This window comes from Pelodiscus sinensis, chromosome 6, assembly GCF_052426305.1.
Source record: "Pelodiscus sinensis isolate ZL-2025 chromosome 6, ASM5242630v1, whole genome shotgun sequence".
NCBI classification, from domain to species: domain Eukaryota; kingdom Metazoa; phylum Chordata; order Testudines; family Trionychidae; genus Pelodiscus; species Pelodiscus sinensis.
Window position 1 is genome coordinate 83,961,667 of NC_143057.1, and position 24,196 is coordinate 83,985,862.

Genomic DNA, 24,196 nt, shown 5'->3' on the forward strand with positions numbered 1-24,196 from the left:
CTGAAGATAAAAGCTGCACAGCCTAAATAGCCTATTTTATTATTGTTCTTCATGATAGATAAAAGACCAAATTTCACCCTGAGCCCATGCTGAAGGCACAGGGTGAAAACCATTTTTACCTACAAACTGAGTATATTTTATTTAGAATCATTAAGGAACTATAAAGATGGAACCCAGAATGCAATTTGTAGTCATTTTTCAGAGTACCACAGAATTGCATTTTAATACCACAGCCATTTGTATTTGTTATGAAGTGTTTGTAATTAAGTAGAATATTTAACAGAAATGCAATTTATGATTGCACTCAAATAACATATTTATTTTCAGTGTGAGTTTTATAATACTAATAATTTTCTTCACATTTTTTTTCAGCCAGGCCCACAACTCCTCTTTCTATAGGCACCATTGTACCTCCTCCAAGGCCTGCTTCTAGACCAAAGATATCAACAGGAAAACTAAGTGGAATTAATGAAATAGTATGTATTTAATTTTAGTTTTTGTTTAATTATATGTTATTTCTCCTGGTTTGACTCAACTTGAAATATAGCTCTCATTTACCACATTATAGTTAAGTCATTTTCTTTTTACATTAAACCTAACTTCAAGAGTTTATAAATCACCCATTTTAATTGTCATTAACTTAAAATGTGCATGGAAATTGTTTACTGTAAGGCTACATCTACACTGGCCCCTTCTTCGGAAGGGGCATGCTAATTTCCAACTTCAGAATAGGGAAATCCGCGGGGGATTTAAATATCCCCCGCAGGATTTAAATAAACATGGCCGCCGCTTTTTTTCCGGCTTGGGGAAAAGCCGGAAAAAAGTGTCTAGACTGGCATGATCCTCCGGAATAAAGCCCTTTTCCGGAGGATCTCTTATTCCTACTTCAAAGTAGCATGCCCCTTCCGGAGAAGGGGCCAGTGTAGATGTAGCCAAGGTGTAATTATTGGTAACAAAGTTGTTAGTAGTATTTTTGATACAAAGCTTTGGAGGGATTAGGTGTGTTTGTTTTTACTAGCTCAAATAATCAATTTTAAAAAAAATAAAGATTGCATATACATACTGCCATATTTTCAGAAAAAAGCTTGACTGAAATCAATAGCAAAACTCCCAGGATTTCACCCCCAATTTCTAGGAGAGAGAATCACACAAAGGAAGAACAACTTATTCATACTGTCAGGCTGATGCTGATTATCTGCCTTATGATAAACATTTTAAATTCTTCTGACCTAACATGGATCACTAGAAATTGCCAAAAAGGGCCTTAGTTCTTCTGCAACATTTACTCTGGCTAGGTAAAATTTTATTACTCCTACATGCATTTCTGTATTACCCATCACCTGACATTTTTTTACAGGTTCTGGGTACTGTAAGAAAGGAGATGTAGGCTGCAGAGCCAAAAAGCTTGTCTCCACGTTTCAGATTTGCTCTTCCTTATTAATCTTGGGATTGAAGTCACTTTCATGGCCATAAAGTAGTCACCCACAGATAATGCTCATGTATTCAGAGCTGCCAGTTCAAGCACCAGCATAAAAATTTAGGCTCTCTCTTTCTTTGGCACTTAGTTCAGCCTTAAGGGGGGTTACTTTAGACTGTTAAATATGCAAAGCATCATGTTAACTCATTAAAAACTGACTGAGGAAAAACTTCCTAATAATAATCTAAACAACAATAACTGCTCAGGAGAAATGGTAGTAGTTCATAAGCTTTTTACTTTGAAAATTAGGGTGGAAAAAACACTAGCACAAATATAGTAGGGAGCAGTTTTGCATTAGGCAAGGAATGAAGTAGGTCTTTTCTGGTTCTGTTTGTCGTAAGATTTCCTTTCTGTTTCATCCATTTAAAATCATTTATATTTATGTAATTATATTGGTATATTTTCTTTTAAGCCGAGGCCATTCAGCCCACCCTTGACCTCTAACTCCAGTCCACCGCCGATAGCTCCTTTGGCACGTGCAGAGAGTATCTCATCAATATCCTCTTCTGCTTCTCTAAGTGCAGCAAATACACCCACAGTAGGTAAGTAATTCAGACTGTTGATGAACAACTATTTTATGTGTCTGTATGTAGCCTGTAACTTTTATTACTTATATATGCCCTGAAGAATGACAGTATATAGCTCTGTGTCACTGACATCTGAATGTTAGGAGACAGTAGTCAAATTTGTCCAAATTTACATTTTCTGCAGCTTCCTTTGGAGTATCTGGTATTGAATATTGCAAGAGACAGAATATTGGGCTAGATAGACCACTGGTCTGATCCAATATGGCAGATCTTTCCGTGAATTTTTTTTACTTGGTATGCAGGAAATTTATTCATTAAGTTCAAGCTGTCATTATTCTACTTGATATTGAAATTATCTTTAGATGTAGATAAATTATCAGGATTGAATTTAATTGATTTTAAAGAAAATATTGTATTTAGGCCTGCAATCAGGTTTTTTCTTTTATAAAACATAGTATTAATAGAATTAGTTCCATTAAAATTGTTTTTAAATTATTTTTAGTGATTTAAACGTTCCCTTGCCTTGCTTACAACCCCATATTGTAGAGTTATACAGATACATAGGAACCAAAATCAGGAACTGATGGTCTTTTCCTTTCTCCAAGTTGAGTGAAGTAAATGAACTAAGTAAAGGGCATAAATAGTGAAAAGTAAATTAGTGTCCCATCCTGAAATATACATGAATAGTACCATTGACCTTCGAGGGTCTAGTCAGATGTATAAAGTTACATGTTAATGTTCGCAGGATCAGGACCTTTACTTCTTTTTAAAAAAAATTCAGTTTTGACAACGTAAGGTGTAACTAAGCAAGGACATTTTGGGTTTTTATAAAAATGTATTTTTTAACCTAATGTTCCCATTTGCAGGACTAATTATTAATATATTTAACTACTGGACACTATTGCAACTTTAGTCTTCTAAATTAAATGTAACTCCAGCTACTGTATATTGTTTCAGAGGATTCGTGGAAATGTCTATTTCTTAACTAATTCATTTTATATGTTAACCTAATCTTTAATTAAAATTCTTATTTTTCAAATATCTTTCCATTTAAATATAATTTTGCTTTGTATAATTGCTTGAAATATATTGTTTTCTTGCAATGTTTTGTTTCATTCAAATGTAATAGATGATGATATTAGTCATTGGAAAACTCCCTACGATTGAAAAACTTTGACACACCTGCAGGTATTGTTCTAGAAGATGATTTTATATGTTAACTAATTATCCTAAAATTGTACTTAATACAATTTTAGTTCTTTGTGACTTAAGTTCCTCTAGCAATCTCTAGTATCTTCCAGATATAAAATAGCTCTGAAGCTAAACTGTTTAATCAGTTGTGTTGTGTTTATAATTTAGAAATTGACATGATCAGTCATTTAAAGATTAAAAAAAAACCTGAGGACAATTCCAATAAGAAAAACTCTGAAATATTTGAAAACTTCAAGTATAAATAATTGTTGCTTTTTTCCAGACAGATACTGTTAATTACTCTTCAGCAGATTAATTTAGCAAAATTAAAAATGCTACAAGCTGTTTGATAGTAGGACCCAGGCACCTCTTTATAATTCTACTGGAGCCACTCTTCGTGTAATGAAACTGTGGAGCTACTTTACTTTTTGCATACTCAAACCTCAAAATCATTTAAATCTCAAGAGAGCTAAAATTTGTAAAATGTATGTTGAAGTGTGGGGTGCCCTTATCAGTGAAGTCTCAAAGTCCTACTAACTTTTCAGATTGTTGCTGTTTGGCTCAAGAGAGAGGCTACATAACCCTATCAATAGACTTCAAAGGTGAAAAGAAGAGAGGCCATTCCAACTAAAATTGTCTTTTGCGTACCCTGTTCCCCAAGGCCTTGCCACCAGAGGAAAAAAGAAGGCTGCTTTTCCCTGTTTCTCTCCCCTTTTTTTCAGGGGCTGGAGGGAGAGATGGCAGCAGAAAAGGGGGATGGGTCCCATCTGAAGTTTCTAATGGCATCAAAGATAGAACAGCCAGACTTCGTTACAACTTTTTTATGATGCATGACAGAGACTACTCAACTCCTGAAATCAAAATGAAGTGCCTTGTTCACAACCAATTTCCTCTGCAATGCAAATCAATTCAGATACTTCCTCATCTACATTAAAAATCAGTTCTAACACTACTGAACAGTAATTTGAAAACCCGACGCATGTTCAGAATTGTTTCCTTCCTATACACACTAAAACTGGGCTTGTCCACTGCTCTTCAAGCTTTCTGCAGCCTCTCAAGGCACCATTCCTTCATGCCTGCCTCTTTAAAGCCCTTCATCCCCCCATAAAGTTACTGCCTCCCACTCCTCATTATTCCGGCAGCTCAGCCTGCTTCTTCCCTTCTCTGCCTCCGCCACCACTGAGGTTCTCCCTCTGTTTTATTATTCCTCTATGTCTGCATCTCTAGCTCCAGCTTCCCTTCTCACTCCGGACAAGGGTTCTCAGCATTTTGTGCCTGGCTGTACAGCAAATGGGCCAACAGATCACTGATTTACAATGTTAAATCTGTCTTTATAATAAGGAGGACTAAGTAGTTTTGTTTGGGATGTTTTATTTTTTGCATAGCACAGTAAAAGCTGAAAAAAGAAACCTGATTTTTAATGCCCTACATGTGGCCAAAACAAAGAGAAACATGTATGTGTGCACTTGCATATATTCATATATCTGTGACTCCATAAATATGTGCAAATTGTAGTGCATTAAGGAAGATAGTTATTTTCAGCAAACAAGAAATTTCCATATTTCTTTTACAGAATGGAAAAAATATATGTATACATTAATTTTAACATACTTTGCATAATTCTCTGTAATGGATCAGTTTGGATTTATCTATAAATACAAAAAGAAAAATATTACTATCAATCAACTATTGATACCTCTGTAAAAGACACCATGTATTTAATAGGAAATTATCACCTTATAACCTGGCTCTGGGTTTCAGCTGTTTAATCATTATTCCTATTGCTCTGATGAAAAGAGGATACATTCCTGTACAATGGTAGAGCAATACACATAGCCTAAATATATTTTAACTGTTTGTTATAGATGACTTTGTATTATGTGCTGTCTCTATAGTTAAGCGTTTTTACTACATAGATGGAAATTAATGGTCCAGTTTTGCCGATTCATGATAAAAACATGGATCCATTAGTTTCCGTTAATTTCAGTCATGATTTGTGAATGCTTGGGATGACAATACTGCTTAGGGCCTAAGGAGGATTATATATTCTATTAATTAGGGCTTTTTTATTACTAGTAAAGTAGTGCATATTTCCTTGTAACTCTAAGGGCATACCCTTATTCTTTTCAGGTGGACATAACAATCTCAGTAAGATTTTTTTTTTATGTGATCATCTCATGTGAAAAGTGTTTGCCTTCTTAGGACTTAAATTAAATATTGGCATTTTTAACTATGTGGAATAAGACTAAAGTGCTTGGGATTTTTATGTGCATAATTGGATTCAGGGGCTTGTCCATGATGATCCTTTCCTTTTACTATATTTGTCTTCATATTATAAGCCTATAGTAGAGAGTTTGTTTTAGGAATACAGATATTCCTTTTAACTTCTCTGCTCATGAGAAAGTGGGTTTTGCCCATGAAAGCTCTCTCAGTCTCTAAGGTACTACAGAACTACTTGTTTTGTTAAAGTTACAGACTAACATGGATACCCTTCTTTTGGGTACCGTTGGCTTTAATTAATACTGTGTTACAATTGATGTCATATGCAATCCTTGTTTAAAGTGTCATTCTGATAGTCCTGTTTCCTCATGTTACTTATCATTGCTTAGTGCTTTAACTGTGTTATATTCTGATTTTAAATGTTTTTCGAATGCATTTTTCTACACACTTTTAAAAAAAATATGCTTTTGGACTTGCTGTGAATCTGATGGTAGCAGCTTCTTGTGATAACAGGTAGTCGATCTTTTTGAAATCTAGCTGGTAAGCTTTTTGAAAATTAAACCTATAAACCATATGTATTCTAGGTGTTTCACGTGGTCCCAGCCCTGTCACTCTTGGAAACCAGGACACCCTGCCTGTTGCAGTAGCCTTTACTGAATCTGTTAACGCCTACTTTAAAGGAGCAGATCCTACAAAGTTAGTTAAATAGTGAATTGCTTTGACTGTACTGAGTTTGAGTTACATTTAGGAAACAAATTGGTCTTTCTTCTTTTCTTTTAATTATGGGGGAAAATGGTGAAACTTTAGAAGAATGTGGTAAAATCGTTGAAATGAATGATGAAAAATGAGAGGGTGATTTTATCACTGGCCACTACTAGGCATAGTTCAGGTAGGTGCTATATGCAAATTGTCCCATACAGCTTAAAGCACCTCATCCCTACCTGCAACACCCTTGTTATGCCAGTTGTAGCAATCTCCTACTCATAGTTGTGCCTTGTGTTTGTGGTATGGAAAATGAAGTTCACCAAAAGACAACTTTATCCACCAAATTCATTTCACTTGCAACTTCATCTATTTTTTAATCCTATCCCAAGGGGTGAAAGAGGTAATGCAATAAGTCATAGTGCCACCTTCTCTTCATATAGAATCAGTTTGTTTTAAATTTATGAATAAGTTGCAAATATTCTAAAAACAGTAGATCTTCAGAATTAATACTAAAATTTGACATGCACTAAACACTGGATATTTTAATTCAATTGTAATAGAATTGCTCTTCTCTCATCTCTCTCCCAGATGTATTGTGAAAATCACTGGTGATATGACAGTGTCATTCCCAAGTGGAATTATTAAAGTCTTCACCAGCAACCCATCTCCAGCTGTACTCTGCTTCAGGGTAAAAAACACAAACAAACTAGAGCAGATTCTTCCAAATGCACAACTTGTATACAGGTTTTGTATTTTTTTTTATCTACTAGCTAACATGATTTTAAAATGTGGATTGTTGCGTTATTATTTTAAACAACTTATCTCTTACCTTATTGATTGATGAAACTTTGCTGTGAATTTGGTTTAAGCTCCAGTAAATTGCCCTCTATTTTTTTTGATGCTTAGTTTCTTTTCAGCATTCTCACTTTAATCCCAGTGTGAGAATTACTCCGATTACTAGACTTGAATTTTCCATTGTGTATAATTGGAATCACATGACTAAAACTCTAAAAGTGGCTTAAAAATCTAGTTATATGAATCTATAGATGTCTCTTTACATAGGTATTTGTAAATTATTTTTAAACAAGCTCTGTTTAAAAATTAAACCAGTTTTTACTTATGTAAACACATAAATGGATGATTTAAGTATATGAACAATAAACCTAGCAATTGAAAGAAATAAATGAGAAATTTCAAAGTTTAGACGACTGACACTCCCACTTCAAGCTGCATGACATTTTTTGTACAAGGATCACAGTGGAATGATCGATTGAAGTGTCAGCCTTCACTTGGAAGTCTCTTAGCTTGCGATTAATAGAAAAGTGCTTCTGCCCTGTCAGCATTGGGGGTGGGGATAAATCTTCTATACCGTAGACCAGAACCTTTGGAATACTATATAGATGAGGCATATGCTATCCACAGCTAAAGGACTTCTGAAAATTCTTAAAGGGGGGAGGAAGCAGTGCCCAAGTAGAGTAACTAGTTTGTAAACTGCAGTTAGCACTGCCTGAAAGAATTTCTGGTTTACGAGAAATTTCAGTGTTTTGAAATTTCTTGCAAACTAGAAATCTCTTCAGAAAATAATTTTGGAAACCCACCACATGGAGTTGCAGACTCATATAATCCACATAACAGGGCTTCCATGGTCATGGTAAGCCAGAGGTTTCTGGCGTCAGGACAGTCCCCATACCAAAGCTGCCTCAGACCCATGAGCCCCATAGAACATAAAAGCTAAGGGAACTATGTAGGTTTCCAATAGATCCCTCCCTGTGATTCAATGCAAGTTTGTCAAACCCAAATTCATACTGATTCCTTGATGTTTTGCATTTGTTGAACTGGCATTTTCTAATTTTCTGTTTTGTCAGAAAACTTCTTATCTGTATTAATTGCAACATCTTAACTCATTTTTTTAATCTACCAAAATATACTTACTCACTTAGCAAAAGTGAATTTGAATCAAGTAGTTTGAAGTTATTTGAGGGGAAACATCGTTTGGAATATATTAATTGCTTTTGCCTCTCCAAACTTGCAAACAAATGACAATTTGAACCAAAGCTTCTTGATTTTTGTTGTAATAAAAATATTGCATCTTATTGTCAGACTTTATATACAATAGTAGTATGGAGTAATTTTTCATAGTGACAGGTCAGCCTATCAAAATAAAGTTTACATTGGCAATAGTGGCACAGTCTTAACCAGTAGTGTAAAATACACTGGATGTATATAACCTTTTTTCCCCAAGGGGGTGGGAAATAGGAGATAACTAATTTCTTGTCTGATTTTCATAATATTTGTCCTATATTCAGAATGAACTTACAAAATGAATGTAACACATAATTAAGTCCACTTGTTCAGAGAGTAATTGTTTGATTATCAGGACATGTTGTAAGAACTGTTTGTTCGGCACTTGTGGGGAGGAAGGGCCTTAACAGGAACTGACATTTGAGTAGGTGGGGAGTTTTATTGGGAGAGACCAGTGGGTAGTGGTTATTTTAGTTTGCATTTTTTTAAATTAAGACAAAGTCCCCAGTAGTAATAAATAGGTGACTTTTTTATTTTATTAAAATATAAATAATGGCATCAGAATCAAAGATTACAAACACGAGAAACTCAGGTTTAATAAATCCAAGTATGATAGCCTATGGAAAAACATGGCCTAAACTCATTTTGGTAGTGACACTGGGCCCTAACATATGTTCTTTGTGTGATGATAAAGGTATTCCACAGGTGGCACATGTGTAAGAAGCAGTGTTGCTTCTCCGGTTCCTTCTTACCACCTTGAAGGAATACTATGTGTCTGAAGCTGTCTTTGCATCTTGTTTCATAACCAGAAAAACAACTGTGTATACTTTACTGTAGTTTAGTTTTTCCCTGCCTTGAAGACCATCTCCTTGGGGAGAAGAATATGCCAAGTGTTCAAGGTCTGTGAGACACTTCTCCCCTCCTCCTTCCTCAATACACTTAACTCAGTCTGTAAGCGGCACCTCTTCCAAGCATGAGCTCTGGAGCAGTGGCTACAGCTGTTATGCCTCAGGAATCACCACCTCAGCTCTAACAAGAGTAAGGGGACTCTCAGAGATACAAGGACACATCTTCTCAATCTGATCCTAAAAGAAAGGATCCCTCCCTGATTCTGTCCAAATCAGGTGAGTCCTAGTTCTTGGGTTCTAAGGACATACCTGCCTAATCCTCCTGACCATGACAATAAGGCACAAAGGAGAAAGGATCCCTTTGTTCTGGCTCCAGCTCTGAAGCTGAGGTATCACCGGAGAAAGGATCCCTTTGTTCTGGCTCCAGCTCTTAAGCTGAGGTATCACCTGCTGGCACAGACTGGAAGCTCCAGGTTGAACTCCTCTTTGTTTACACCTACTCACTTCTGGAAGGATATGCTGATCACCATGCCCATAGATACATAGGATTCATTGCTTCCAGCCACTAGGACACCTCATGCTCTGGGATGAACTAAGACTTGTTTCCCTCTGAGAGCATGTTTTCGCCCTTCCTTATCCTCTGTCTTCTTTCCTTTTGGGTCTGCTTCGCCTGAGGGACATCTCAACACCAGCAAAAGAAACCAACTCAAGGAAAAGGGAATATTCATTGGGTCAGAGCATTTATCCACCTGTACCAACAATATTGCCAGTAGAAACCAAAACCTCTTATCAGCCATGTCTTATGTTCCAGACAAGCCATCGCCATCACACTGGGAGGTAGGCCAGATAGACCCTCTAAGGCTGTCTATACAGAGCAGAACAAAAATCAAACAATATGTATAAACAAGGAGTAAAATCTTCATCTCTGCACAGAGGCAGTGTGCTTACAGAATTACTGTATCCAGAACCACATCTCTCTCACTGCAACATATCTCCTAGGTGTGCAAAACTCTCTGGCAGATAATCTCAGTAGGCACCACTCCACAGACCATAACTGAGAAATACACAGTTCTGCTTTGAATAAAATCTTCACTTCACTGTGGAATGCTTTCCTGGGACGAATTTGTCTCCCAGACTAACAAAAATTTCAATTTATAATGCTCTAGGAGCAAGGAGCTCCAGAGCATCCAAAGGAGTCCAAGTGTGATGCCCTTGTCCTATCCTGGACAGACCATCTGAGGTATGTCTTTCCTCCCAACCTATTGCTACCACATATTCTGTGAAAGATGTGTCACAGCAAAACAAAGTCATTCTATCATACCCAATTGGCCCATACTTCCTTTGAACATCAGCCAGTCTCCCATCAGCATCCAACCCTTCCCAGATCTGCCAAGTCAGGAGAATGGCAAGAGCAGACTTTGCAACCTGGACTATTTTACCTCACAGACTGGTATTTGGATGGGTGTCAGACCAAAAATATATGCGTTCAGAGGTTGTTCAAACTGTTCTCAATTACAGCAGAAAAGACTTTCAGAAAATGCTATATAGCTAAATGGAGGCAGTTCTCTACCTGACTAACACAAGCAGCTTGTCATGAATGGGAGCTGCAAAGGAAAGCCTAACTTACCTGGAGAGCAAGGCAAAGTTAAGATAACTTTAAGCTATTCTGCACCTGTAGGAGGGGGCTTTGGGCATTGAGCCAATGAAATGCAGCTGAAGAATTTCAAACTGGAGGAAGGAGTCTCCTTTGTTAAAACAAAAACCAGGACAATGTAGCACTTTAAAGACTAACAAGATGGTTTATTAGGTGATGAGCTTTCGTGGGCCAGACCCACTTCCTCAGATCAAATAGTGGAAGAAAATTGTCACAACCATATATACCAAAGGATACAATCATATGGTTGTGACAATTTTCTTCCACTATTTGATCTGAGGAAGTGGGCCTGGCCCACGAAAGCTCATCACCTAATAAACCATCTTGTTAGTCTTTAAAGTGCTACATAGTCCTGGTTTTTGTTTCAGCTACACCAGACTAACACGGATACATTTCTATCACTCTCCTTTGTTAGAGAGAGACAGGAATCTTCTCCAGGCACGGAGGGAAGAAATGACACACACCCCAAACAGATCCCCTGGGTTCATCAGAATGCATGAGTAGGAAAAGGTTTAGGGAGTCCATCAGGTTTATTATTTTCCTTGTTTGGGGTTTGGAAATTGTCTGAGCTGGTTAATTGTCCTTCCCCATGCACCCGTCCTCCCTTGTAATCAAGAATCCCAGGGAGAATCCCTGAGTTTTCTTTCAATTCATGGGGTTTTTTTTAAACACCAAGACTATACTTGCAACATTACTCTTGTTTTAATAATAAGTGTTTCCTTTTTTGGCTCTGTTAACCAGTATTGGTTGATCTTTTGTGTCCTTCAACTTAAGTGCCTAGCTGCAGACACATTACCAGAGATAGAGTACAGGTTCATTATTGTCTGCGAGAGTGTCCTTGTTTGTTTTCCAACTCTATGGTAGGGTTGTCAGGTGTCTGGTATTGACCCAAACAGTCCAGTATTTTCGCCTCCTGTCCGGTAAAAAAAATTCAGAAAATACCAGACACCTAAAATGTCTGGTATTTTCTGATTTCCCCCCCCCCCGCCAGGAGACGAAGATACCAGACACCTGGCAAACCCTATGACACACTCAGCAACCCGGCCCAGCTCCCTCCCCCGCCCCCCCCCCCGGTACCTGGTTCCATAGGGGCTTGTCTTGTGGCTAGAACAGAAAAACAAAATGGCCACTGGCAAAAAAGCCTCTTTTTAAAGGGGCCATGCTGACTCTTTTTTTTTTTTTTTTTTTTTTTTTTTTTTTTGCTTAACTGCTGTCGAGGTCTTATTTTGCTTTCCTCAACAACTTTGGTCTCCCCCTTTTTGTTTTCTCAACAGAATTTTTTTCCCCATTTTTTTTGATGGGGGGGGGGGAGCATTCGGTATTTTTTGTTAAAGCATTTGGCAACCCTACTCCTAGAGGAAAGGAAGTTGGGGAATAGAGGGTTGCTCTCAGTGAAGACATTCCAAGCGATTTTCTCCTGGAAAAAAGGGATACACTTGGTGGCAATACTACTGAATTTCAGGAGAAACTGAAATCAGGAAAACTTTTTTTTTGTCTCTGAAAACCATGGAGATGGGATCTGATAGTTTTCAGTTTCCTAGCCAACCCACATTACCTATATTCGAAGTGCCAAGTTGAGGATTTAAGCCATGACACAGCTATTCCCCAAAACAGGTATTCCTGCCATTTAGACTACCTCCTCAACCTCAGACCATCAGGACTTTTCATTAGCTTGCTGCAGGTCCACTTATAGCAGGAGCCAGAGCCTTCCATCTTGTGGCTATTCTATTTTTACTAACCCACTAACAGTCAGATTCCCAAAGTGTTTGCCATGGGATCTTAGTTGTATACTATTAGTGCATACCAGGACACCCATTGAATCATGGGCACATGCTTGATGTCCCACCTGCCCATAAAGGTCACCTTTATTGACATCATGTCAGCCAGAAGTCATGAGTGAACTTGGAGCAATGCTGACCAACTTGGCATATAACACATTTCACAAGGAGATGGTTTCTCTTCACCACCCAAAATTTATTGCAAAAGTTACTTCTGAGGTTTGTATGAATAAACCTGTTCACTTACTGGTTTTCTTCACAGACCTCATGCTTCCAATTAAAAGACTTAATTCTCTTGACATCAGACAGGCTCTAGTGTTTGATCTGTAAAGAAACAGGGAAGCACCTTACAGCAAAAATAGTTATGAGAGAACTCACAGCGACAGATGCGATCTGCTCAGAGATTTTTCTAAGTGGAGCCCCAGTTATATCACTGTTACCAGTTGTAGCATCTTCCATTGCTGTGTGGGACGGCTTACTCTTCTAGAGCACATGCAAATCAATAATATGTCTTTGAAAAGTACCAGTACTAGTACTTTGTTAGGTGACAACCTAGAATTCCATCGATGCCTTCACAAAGGATTATGCCTTAGTCTCGGACTCTTCTTCAGATTCAGCTATTCAGACAGCAGTGTTAGACATCTATATTTCCTGCATCCTCTCACTCCCACCTTGAATACTACTTACCAGTCATACACGTGGAGACTGCCACACAAAGAAGAAAGGCATGTTATTTACATGTATCTGAAGATTCTTCAAGATATGTCCCTATCTCTATGCAACTGTCTGCTGCTGTTCTCCTCTATTTTGGATCATGACTGGATTTGCAGTAAAGAGAAGGAACTGAAGAAGTTTTGTTCCGCACTGTCCTTTCTAATCTCAGTACAGAGCATGAGTGGAGTACAGGCGTGGACCAATGGACACTATCTGCTGGAAATATCTGATCTCAGATGCTTAGAGTATATGCATGCCATTTGTGGAATAGACATAGGGACCACAGATCTTTCAGAACCTCTAGTTACAGGTAAGAAACCTCCACATGCGATCAAGGCATTTTAGTGTTTTTATAATATTAGATTAGATTACATTTATTTTTAAAGACACTTTTGTAGATTTTTCCCTGCAAGGTATCACCTGTATGGCAGTTTAACATTATGTCTGCTTGAAGGTACAATCCAGACACAGCCTTAATTATTGGTACCGCTGGCATTCAGCTGTAATCCAGGACTGTGAATGTGTGTTGAATGCCAGTATTGAATAGGTAACTGATGTTCCTTAATATTCTGAAAGATGCAGTTATGTTGCAACCTCTTACTGTGATTGAAAAAAGTGTAAAAAAAATAAAGGGAAAGCTCTACTACTTAATGTTAAGTCATCCAGAATAAGAAAACTGATATTTGTATTCTGATTCCTATCTTCATTTCACATGTAGTGACCAGTCACAAAGTGACTCCAGTACAAAAGATTTTTGGATGAACATGCAAGCTGTTACAGTCTACCTCAAGAAATTATCAGAGCAGAATCCATCTGCTTCTTATTATAATGTTGATGTTTTAAAATATCAGGTAAAATTATATTTTTATTTGGAGATTTTTAAGGAACTTTTGCATATCTCACATGTAAAAAGACTATGAGAATTATTGTTTGTATGGGCATAGAGGAAGATTGTCACCATTTAGTTGGATGGGTTTTAAGCTGCACCGGCATTAGACTGTTCCAAACATTAGAACCTCACCTAGCTGCTGGATCAAATTTTGTCCTTGGTGCTTTCTTGCTCCTGCTTCTGGCTTGATGATATTTGTGTTTGTTCATATTTGCTCTGAGCACGTGACATTTATGCAAGGTTCCAACCTTTGACTTTTGTCAGAAATGAGAGCTTATACTCAATTTGATTGTTTATAATGTAACTTTTGAATGCTGCATCTATCCAATTCCAAAAATTCAGGAAATGTTCTACACATATTCCTGTTGATTTTGGTGAAACTGGAAAAATCAAAAAGGACAAATGAGGACACAAGGGCTATATCTAGACTACGGGGAAGAGTCAAAAGAGGATATGCAATTTTCATATCTTCTTCCAATCTCACTTTTGAAAGCTGAGCTTTCAAAAGTGAAAGTAGTCTAGACACTTTTTGTTGGCAACCTCCCCCTTTTTCAAAAAGCCGCTTTTCCTCAAAAAATGAGGTTTACTCATCTTCTCAAAAGGAGGGAGGGGTTGCCCCCAAAAAAGCATCTAAACTACTTTAACTTGAGATTGGAAGAAGATGTTCAAATTCCTACGGAATTTGCATATTTTCTTTTGAATCTTCCCCATAGTCTCTGTGAGCCCAAGGAGACCCAGCAACTGCTATTCAGCAGCTCTGTTATTGTTTATAGATCAAAGGACCAGTTGATGGCATCCATAAACCTCTACTTGGATAGCAGTTCTCCTTATCTTCCAATACAGTTTTTAAAAAGCTGATGCCCTGAAAAGGAGAGTGCATGGGAGGGAAAGAAATGGGTCATGGGAGGCATATAGAGTCTCTGGCATGGAGGTGGGGGGGCGGCATACAACACCTGGTGATATGGCAATAGGAGTGCACATGAGCCCCTGACATGGTAGGGAGTGTGGGAGACCTGAAGCCCCTAACATGGGGTGAGGAAGGAAAGGGCCACTCAGAATCCTTGCTGGGGGGATGTGAAAGACACTAGTATGTGGGGGAAGTATGGAAGGGCACCAAGAGCCCTTGGGATGCAGGGAGAGCATAAAGAACTCCTAAAGGATATAGGGGAGCCCTAGTATAAGACAATGAGGGGTCACACAGAGCCCGTAGCATAAGGGGGCAGATAATGGGGTAACTTGGTGTGCAGGAAGCAGTAATGGGGTAGCACAGAGTCCCAGACATGAGGGAGCCATTAGGGGCACACAGATCCCCAGGTATGAGGGAGACCATAGCAGCATGTCCCTCAAATAGAAAAGGAGAGGACAACTGCACACAGGGAGCTTGTAAGATGACTGTGGGGATACAAAGAGCCTCTGGTGTATGTGACATGGTCAGCCTGTAGGAGCAGCCATGTCTATGCTTTACTTGTTTGGCAAATTTTGTTTTCTAATGCTCCAATACATCTGGTAGCCTGTAAGGTGCTAAAGGACTCCTTGTCGTTTTTGCAGATTCAGACTAACACGGCTACCCTTCTGATATTTGTTTCCAATAGTATTTTTGTGCTAATTGTTGCATGACTTTAAGTTACCCTCTGTCAAGTAAATTATTACGGTTCACAACTGGAGGGGAGAAATAGGACCTTTCCAGTCAGATTTCTTCAGTGTGATGTAGAATGCAAAAAACAACATGAAAACTAGCCTGACCCCAATGTTTTGTATTGGAAGATCCAGAAAGGGAAGAGAATTTGGAGGCTGGAGGTGTGATGGTTAAACCCCACTCCATCCCTTCCATAAAAAAAAAATGTATCTAACAAAGACAGTCTCTGGTATTAAGAAGTAAAAGCTTCCAAGCCCCAGTCTGCCTTGAATCTTGTTCTTAATTAACCCAAGAATATCCCCTTCAGTTACAAGGCATGATTAGAGAGAGAATCTCAATTGTGTGCATCCTTATGTGAAGTAAATAGCTATTTTAAAAAAAAATATTTTTTTAAAGGTATCCTCAAATGGCATCCAATCCACTCCTTTGAATCTTGCAACTTACTGGAAATGTAATGATAGCACTACTGATGTAAGAGTGGATTACAAATACAACCCAGAGTCTATGACTGCACCTAGTATGCTGTCTAACATACAGGTTGTTGTACCAGTAAATGGAGGAGTAACAAACATGCAGTCACTACCTCCTGCAAAATGGTAAGTTCAGTGCATTTCTGTTATATTATCCAATTATTTATTTTCAGTGCACTTGTTAATGTCATGTGAATCTCGAAAAGAAATCTAACTGAAAAATTGATTTGCAATCACTTTTGTAACCTACTTTTAAAAGCCTTGATGGTATGTAATCTTTTTAGAAATACTACTTTTCATTCCAGACCGCAGACAATGCCCAGTCAATTTATATTAATTCAAACTGAAAACATGCATTCATTCCAACTATAGTATAGTAACTCAGGTCATTGCAACTATCTTTGTTTTTTTGGACAGATTTTTCCCTAGCTGTATTTTGCACTAAACTGAGTGTAACATTTTCTAGCAGCCATTTCATTTGAAATTACAGGCAGTCCCCGACTTAACGCGGATCCGACTTACGTTGGGTCCGCAGTTACGAACAGAGCTTTTCTCGCCCTGGAGGACATGGACTGCGGGACCTTGCGGTCCCGCTGCCCGTGTACTCCGGGGCAAGAAAAGCTGCTCCGCGTCTCCCTGGTCTGCAGACCAGGAAGACGCGGAGCAAAGCCGCGTCGGGGCTCGGGCAGCGGGGCAGCCCAGACACGCCTGGTAGCTGCTCTTTCTCTCTCCTGGCTTTTTAACCAGCCTTTGCTACTCAGGAAGGAGAGGACCCAGAACCGACCCTACCACATTTCCTCCTTGCCCTTCCTGGTCCTTCCATTTTCTAATCCTGAAGTGACTGCAATTCCTTGCCCTTTCTCCCTGTAGTCCCTCCTTCTGTTCCAGACATCCTCCTTTTATACTATCCACCCAGTTTTTCTCCCAGATGAGACTCATTTTTAATTTGGCCTGGCCCACCCCCAAGTGCAGCTAGGTAGCTAGGTAATATAATTGCCTCTCAGATCCAGATTAATCCTTTGTTGCCTTTCTGGGGTATACATCTCCATTATGGGGTGATCTGGAATGAAAAACTCTCTCTGAATCAGACAGAGCAGGGACCTGAACCTGTCAATTACACACTGGGCTAGTACCCTAACCACAATTTCAAAACCACAGAAGTTGTCACAAAATGGAGTTGTCAGCCTCTGGTCAACTCTCGTATCTACATATAGGTCGATATGTGTTTTGGATACTTAAGCTAGTTCTCATGTCTGCTTTGGGAGAACTGTTTTACAGTCTCTCCTCCACCTTCTTCAGCTACTGCTGCTTAACCTCTCTTCAGAGATTATTTATGGGAAGGTAATTTTATGCATGAGTAAATGAGATAACTTTCCAGTATTTAAATATACTACCTCCACAAAGCCTCGATTATCCACTTCTACCAGTGCCTCTTTGTAGACTTATTTTTCAGACAGCTGAATTGGGGGGCAAAGTGGAAAGAAGAAAGGAATGCCTTTTTATAATTTCTGTAGCTTGAGGAAAAGGATCCTTTCTTATGGCCAATATTCCCTCTAATTGTTTCCGTCCATGCTTGGAATAAATTTTGTTATGTGCACAGAGGCATGTGCAAAAGCACACCACCAGCAGAAACAAAAAGCTAGCTGTGAGCGCTCTGCTAATCCACTGGAGGCATTGAAATCTCTCCCAAGCGGCTGCACAAGCACCCAATTTACCATGAACACTGCTAACATAACTATTTTCAGCAGTTCCGGGGTCACAAGGTGAATGGGTGTGAGGCAGGAATCTATTTTATAAGTTTCTGTTACTGGTCAGTAACTAGGTTTTGCTTTTAGGAATGCAGAACAGATGAAAGCTTTTTGGAAAATATCCAGTATTTCAGAAAAATCAGAGAATGGAGGTAAGTTTGAGCATTTTGTTAGTAATTGTATTATATAGATATTAGGGTTATGAAAGCCAGCCCCCCGTGAGCACTGGCTCTTGAGGAGCTGTCTTCCCCCCATGCTGCTGCTCCAACACAACCCCTCCTGAACTCAAACTCCCTCCCAGAACCCAAACCCCCTTCTGTACCCCAATTCCCTGCCCAGAACTCCTTCCTGTACCCAAACTGTGTCCCAGATCCTACACTCCCTCCATTAATATTATAGAAAATTGCAGCCCCTGACCACTTAACCAAATTCTTGGAGTGCCCCCTCATCAAAAAATATTATCCACCCCAGGGTATACTATAGCACCAGTGGCAGTGCAACTCCAGGCCCACATTCAGAAGGAGCTGATACAACTACATGTGGGGACTCTCAGATATGTTTGGTGCCAGGTCGACAAAATGTTAATCCAGCCCTGGTTAACGTGACTGAAACTTCCTGCTATTGAGATTTAAACAAGGTTCAGAGTTTTGGCATACAGCTTCAGTTTACTTAGGACCTTTTTATTAAGGATACAGAAAAAAAGGAAAATCAGTTAAAGCATTTGAAATATAGAGTGTTAGATAAGGTTTTCACTTTCAAAACATCACTTGTTCTCTTTTCCCTGTAGCTGTAGAGAGTGTTTAGATTAAGAAGGAAAACAAAACCTTTTGTTTCACAGTCCCTTAAATTGCAATAACTGTCCCTTTGCAGAGGAAAGGCAACAGATTAATTCAGCTGAGTTAGAGCTGTTATTGCTGCTGGTGGTAGAGTCCAATCCTGTTTCCTGGAAGACACAACAAAATCAACACACAAAGGAGGCGGGGGAGGGGGGGGGGGAACAGCACAGGTAGAAAATTTGGCTTCTCTCTGTGGTGTTACTTTTTCTCCAGCAACAAGGCTGCAAGTTACATAGGCATACCACAAGATGTTATCAACTAAACATTAGTTGATTAATGCTGGCACTAAACATTAAAAAGGCCGTAGAGCAGTTTTTAAACTAAGATATGGGGGAAAGCCGATTGGTGTGGAGATGCACATAACTCGGAGGGAGACTTCTCTTAGAGGAGAATCTATTGATAGAGATTCTCTGAGCTGTAGTCAGAAAGAAAGGAGGGGAGAGGGCAAACCATGGGCCAGAGCAGACAAACAACCACAAATAAAGGAATCCAGTGCATCAAGGAAGGGCAGACAAATAACCAGTGGCAAATTTTTAAAGTGCTTCTACACAAATGCTAGGAGTGTGACTAATAAGATGGGTGAACTAGAGTACCTCGTATTAAATGAGGAGATTGACATAATAGGTATCACTGAAACCTGGTGGAATGAGGAAAATGTGGGACACAGTCATACCAGGATATAAAATATATCGAAAGAATAGAGCAGGCCGAGTGGGTGGCGGAGTGGCACTGTATGTGAAAGATAATATTTTTATTTCATTTGATTCTACATTAAGTGAATCAACATATTCAATAGAATCGCTATGGATAGTAATTCCATGCTCCAATAATAAGAAATTAACAGTAGGGATATATTACTGACCACCTGACCAGGACAGCGATACTGACATTGAAATGCTGAGGGAGATTAGAGAGGCTACCAAAATAAAGAACTCTAGAATAATGGGGGATTTTAATTACCCCCATATTGACTGGATACATGTCACCTCAGGAAGAGAAGCGGAGATAAAATTTCTCAATGGCTTAAATGACTGCTTCTTGGAGCAGCTGGTGCAGGAACCCACAAGGGGAGAGGCAATTCTCGATTTAGTCCTGAGTGGAGCGCAGGATCAGATCCAGGAAATAACCGTTACAGGACCGCTTGGAAATAGTGACCATAATATAATAACATTCCTGTGGTGGGAAGAACACCTCAGCAGTCCAGCACCCTGGCATTAAATTTCAAAACGGGAAATTACACAAAACTGAGGAGGTTAGTTAAACAGAAATTAAAAGGCACAGTGACGAGAGCCAAATCACTGAAAGCTGCATGGAAACTTTTTAAAGACACCATAATAGAGGCCCAACTTAAATGTATAGCCCAAATTAAAAAACATAGCAAGAGACCTAAAAAAGAGTAACCGTGGCTTAACCATCATGTAAAAGAAGCAGTGAGGGACAAAAAGATATCTTTTAAGAAGTGGAAGTCCAATCCTAGTTGAGATAAATAGAAAGGAACATAAACACCGTCAAATCAAGTGTAAAAATGTAATAAGAAAAACAAAAAAAGATTTTGAGGAACAGCTAGCCAAAAACTCAAAAAGAAATAACAAAGTGTTTTTACGTACATTAGAAGCAGGAAGCCTGCTAAAAAACCTGTGGGTCCCCTAGATGATTGAGCTATAAAAGGCGCAATCAAGGACAATAAAGCCATTGTGGAGAAACTAAATGATATCTTTGCTTCAGTATTCATGGCCGAGGATGTTGGGGAGATTCCCAAATCTGTACCGTCCTTTGTGGGTGATGAATCTGAGGAACTGTCCCAGATTGAAGTGTCATTAGAGGAAGTATTAAAACAAATAGAAAAACTTAATGTTAACAGATCTCCGGGACTGGATGGCATTCATCCAAGGGTTCTCAAAGAACTCAAATGGGAAATTGCTGAGCTATTATCTGTGGTTTGTAACCTATCCCTTAAATCGGCTTCCGTACCTAATGACTGGAAGTTAGCCAATGTGACACCAATATTTAAAAAGGGCTCTAGAGGCAATCCGGGCAATTACAGACCAGTAAGTCTAACTTCAGTACCGGGCAAATTAGTCGAAACAACAGTAAAGAATAAAATTGTGAAGCACGTAGAAGAACATAAATTGTTGGACAAAAGTCAACATGGTTTCTATAAAGTGAAGTCCTGTCTTACTAATCTATTAGAGTTCTTTGAAGGGATTAACAAACATGCAGACAATGGGGATCCAATAGATATAGTATACTTAGATTTTCAGAAAGCCTTTGACAAGGTCCCTCACCAAAGGCTTTTGTGTAAATTACATGGCCATGGGATAAGAGGGAAGGTCCTTTCTTGGATTGAGAACTGATTAAAAGACAGGAAATAAAAGGTAGGAATAAATGGTAAATTTTCAGAATGGAGAGGGGTAACTAGTGGTGTCCCCCAAGGGTCAGTCCTGGGACCAGTCTTTTTCAACTTATTCATAAATGATCTGGAGAAAGGGGTAAGCAGTGAGGTGGTAAAGTTTGCAGATGATACCAAACTGTTTAGGATAGTCAAGACAGAAGCAGACTGTGAGGGACTCCAAGAAGATGTCTCCAAACTGAGTGATTGGGCAACAAAATGGCAAATGAAATTTAATGTGGATAAGTGTAAAGTAATGCACATCGGGAAAAATAACCCCAACTATACGTACAGTATGATGGGGGCTAATTTGACTACGACAAATCAGGAAAGAGATCTTGGAGTTATCGTGGACAGTTCTCTGAAAACTTCCACACACTGTACCAGCAGCAGTCAAAAAGGCAAATAGGATGCTAGGAATTATTAAGAAAGGGACAGAAAATAAGACCCAGAATATCTTACTGCCCCTGTATAAAACTATGGTACGCCCATATCTTGAATACTGTGTACAGATGTGATCTCCTCACCACAAAAAAGATATTTTGGCCTTGGAAAGGGTTCAGAAAAGGGCAACTAAAATGATTAGGGGATTGGAACGGGTCCCATATGAGGAGAGGTTAAAGCGACTGGGACTTTTCAGTTTAGAAAAGAGGAGACGGGGGGATATGATAGAGGTATATAAAATCATGAGTGATGTGGAGAGGGCCGATAAAGAAAAGTTATTTATTAGTTCCCTAAATAGAAGAGCTAGAGGACACCAAATGAAATTAATGGGTAGCAGGTTTTAAACTAATACAAGAAAGTTCTTCTTCACACAGCGTGTAGTCAACCTGTGGAATTTCTTGCCAGAGGAGACTGTGAAGGCTAGGACTATAATAGAGTTTAAAGAGAAGCTAGATAATTTCATGGAGGTTAGGTCCATAAAAGGCTATTAGCCAGGGGATAAAATTGGTGTCCTTGGCCTCTGTTTGTCAGAGGCTGGAGAGGGATGGCAGGAGACAAATCGCTTGATCATTGTCTTCGGTCCATCCTCTCTGGGGCACCTGGTGCTGGCCACTGTCGGCAGACAGGATACTGGGCTAGATGGACCTTTGGTCTGACCCAGTACGGTCGTTCTTATGTTCTTAACCACTCCAAAACTTGACAAACTAGTATCAGAATGGGTTTTTTTAGACTAGAGCACATGGTTGTTGTCTGTGGGGTGTGTGGTGTTCTTTTGTATTGTTTTTATTTGGCATGTGTGCTTTCTGGTTACAGGCTCACAGCAATGTTGCAAAATATACAGTCTTGGGATGGCTAAGTCATACCAGAAGGAAAGAGAGATAGGAGAGAGAGAGATAGGAAAAAGAAGCAATAAGGTAGGGAAGAAAAAAGATGGAGGCAGGAGGATGAGTCAGAGTCTCTCAGTCACAGACTTGAGCTTTGTCTGCTACACTGCCAATTGGCACAAAGCTTTTGTAGTTCACAGGTGCTTAAACCCCATCCTACCAAATGGCAAAAGCTTTGTTGTGGCAAGTACTAGTGTAAACAGTGCTTTGTCCACAGGAGTGGTCTCCTGCCAACAAAGCAAATGCTGCTACTAGGTGTGGAATTTTGTGTAGGCAAAAGTGCCAACAAGAAATGTTTACACTTTCTGACTGTTAGCAACATTGCAGTTTCACTAAAAGCTGTGTAACGTAGATGTACCCCAAGTCTCACAATCTAGGTAGTATTTAGGATTGAGCCAGAGCTCTTGGAGAAGGTGATATAATCTGGGTCCCTTTTGTGGCCCGGTCTGATCAGGACATATTACAGCTTATTTATACATATAGTGCTGCAGCAGCACCAGTGCAACACTTTGTGAAGATGCTACCTACACTTACAGGAAAGCTGCTTCCTTCAGTGTAGGTACTCCATCTCCCTAAGAGGCAGTTGCTCTGTCAATAGGAGAAAGCCTCCTGTAAACATAGCTATCTGCACCAAGAGTTCATTTGGTTTAACTGAGTTACTCAGGCACTTGGATTGTCCATACCCAAGTGATATAGTTATGCCAACATAAATCTGTAGCATAGACCAACCAAGCCTTAGGATTAGGGTGATGAAGGTACAGTTGTATCACACTGGTGGTTCTTCAGATGATGTCCCCGTGGGTGCACCACTGATGGTGATAGGTGATCGCTGGCACCACAGTTTGGAGCTTTTTCCTAGCAGTTTACAGTTGGGCTACATGCGCACTGTAGGTACCTCGTGCAGCTGACAGTTTAGTGCCTCGCACAGCAGCCCAACCTCCCCCCACAGTTCCTCTCTAACCGCCCTTGGCCGCAGATCTGATATCTCTTGCCTCAGGTGTTCTCTTTACTTCACACTTTCTTGTTGCAGATTGGCTGTTTCCTTTTTTGTTACTATTTCAAACAAGTCACCATCCCAACACACATAAAAGACTCTTTCAGATGGTGGACTTCTCCTTACGACCTCCTTGCGGGGGTCTCCTTCCTTCAACCCGAACCATCGGTCCAGATTACCACGGATGCCTCACTAATAGGATGGGGAGCACACGTGCAACACCATACGGTGCAGGGAAAGTGTCTACTGCATGAGGCTCTATTGCATATCATTCTCGAGCTAAGAGCGGTCAGGAATGCGTGCAGGCACTTTGCCCCCTTTATCACCAACTGCACAGTGTGGGTCCTAATGGACAATACAAGGACCACGTTTTATATAAACAGGCAGGGTGGCACTCACTCTCCATCCCTCTGTGCAGAGGTGATTCTCCTCTGGAATTGGTGTATCCAACATAGAGTTACCTTCAAAGCATCATACCTACTGGGGCTCAACTATGTCAGGGCGGACACTCTGAGTCGTAGCTTCCCCACAGACCACAAGTGGGAGCTGCATCCAATGGTTACAAAATCTATTTTCCACAAATGGGGCTACCCACCAATAGATCCCTTCGCAACCAGGGACAACTCCCAAGTGCACCCATTTTTGCTCTCAAACAGCATTCAGCCAGGAATCCAAGGGTTATGCATTTCTAATCGCCTGGAACAAACCGCTGCACTACGCATTTCCTCCAGTCCCACTGATCCCCAGGATCTTACAGAAAATCTGATCAG

The 24,196-nt window shown here is 39.6% G+C and overlaps 1 protein-coding gene and 1 long non-coding RNA gene across 8 annotated transcripts in view; one reads left to right on the forward strand and one right to left on the reverse strand.

Moving 5' to 3' along the window:
- Window positions 1-24,196, forward strand: part of FCHO2 (FCH and mu domain containing endocytic adaptor 2) — a 234,988-nt gene that overhangs the window by 205,430 nt on the left and 5,362 nt on the right. For all 4 annotated transcript variants that reach the window (XM_014574166.4, XM_014574168.4, XM_089779340.1 and 1 more), the window contains 7 exons: window positions 373-476; window positions 1,890-2,019; window positions 6,000-6,111; window positions 6,709-6,864; window positions 13,855-13,987; window positions 16,058-16,257; window positions 17,967-18,031. In XM_014574166.4, the coding sequence (XP_014429652.2) occupies window positions 373-476; window positions 1,890-2,019; window positions 6,000-6,111; window positions 6,709-6,864; window positions 13,855-13,987; window positions 16,058-16,257; window positions 17,967-18,031 (900 nt within the window). The remainder of the gene's footprint in view (window positions 1-372; window positions 477-1,889; window positions 2,020-5,999; window positions 6,112-6,708; window positions 6,865-13,854; window positions 13,988-16,057; window positions 16,258-17,966; window positions 18,032-24,196) is intronic.
- Window positions 1-24,196, reverse strand: part of LOC106732099 (uncharacterized) — an 89,343-nt gene that overhangs the window by 17,908 nt on the left and 47,239 nt on the right. For all 4 annotated transcript variants that reach the window (XR_001368354.4, XR_012904838.2, XR_012904837.2 and 1 more), the window contains one exon: window positions 12,670-12,746. This is a non-coding gene — a long non-coding RNA (uncharacterized LOC106732099). The remainder of the gene's footprint in view (window positions 1-12,669; window positions 12,747-24,196) is intronic.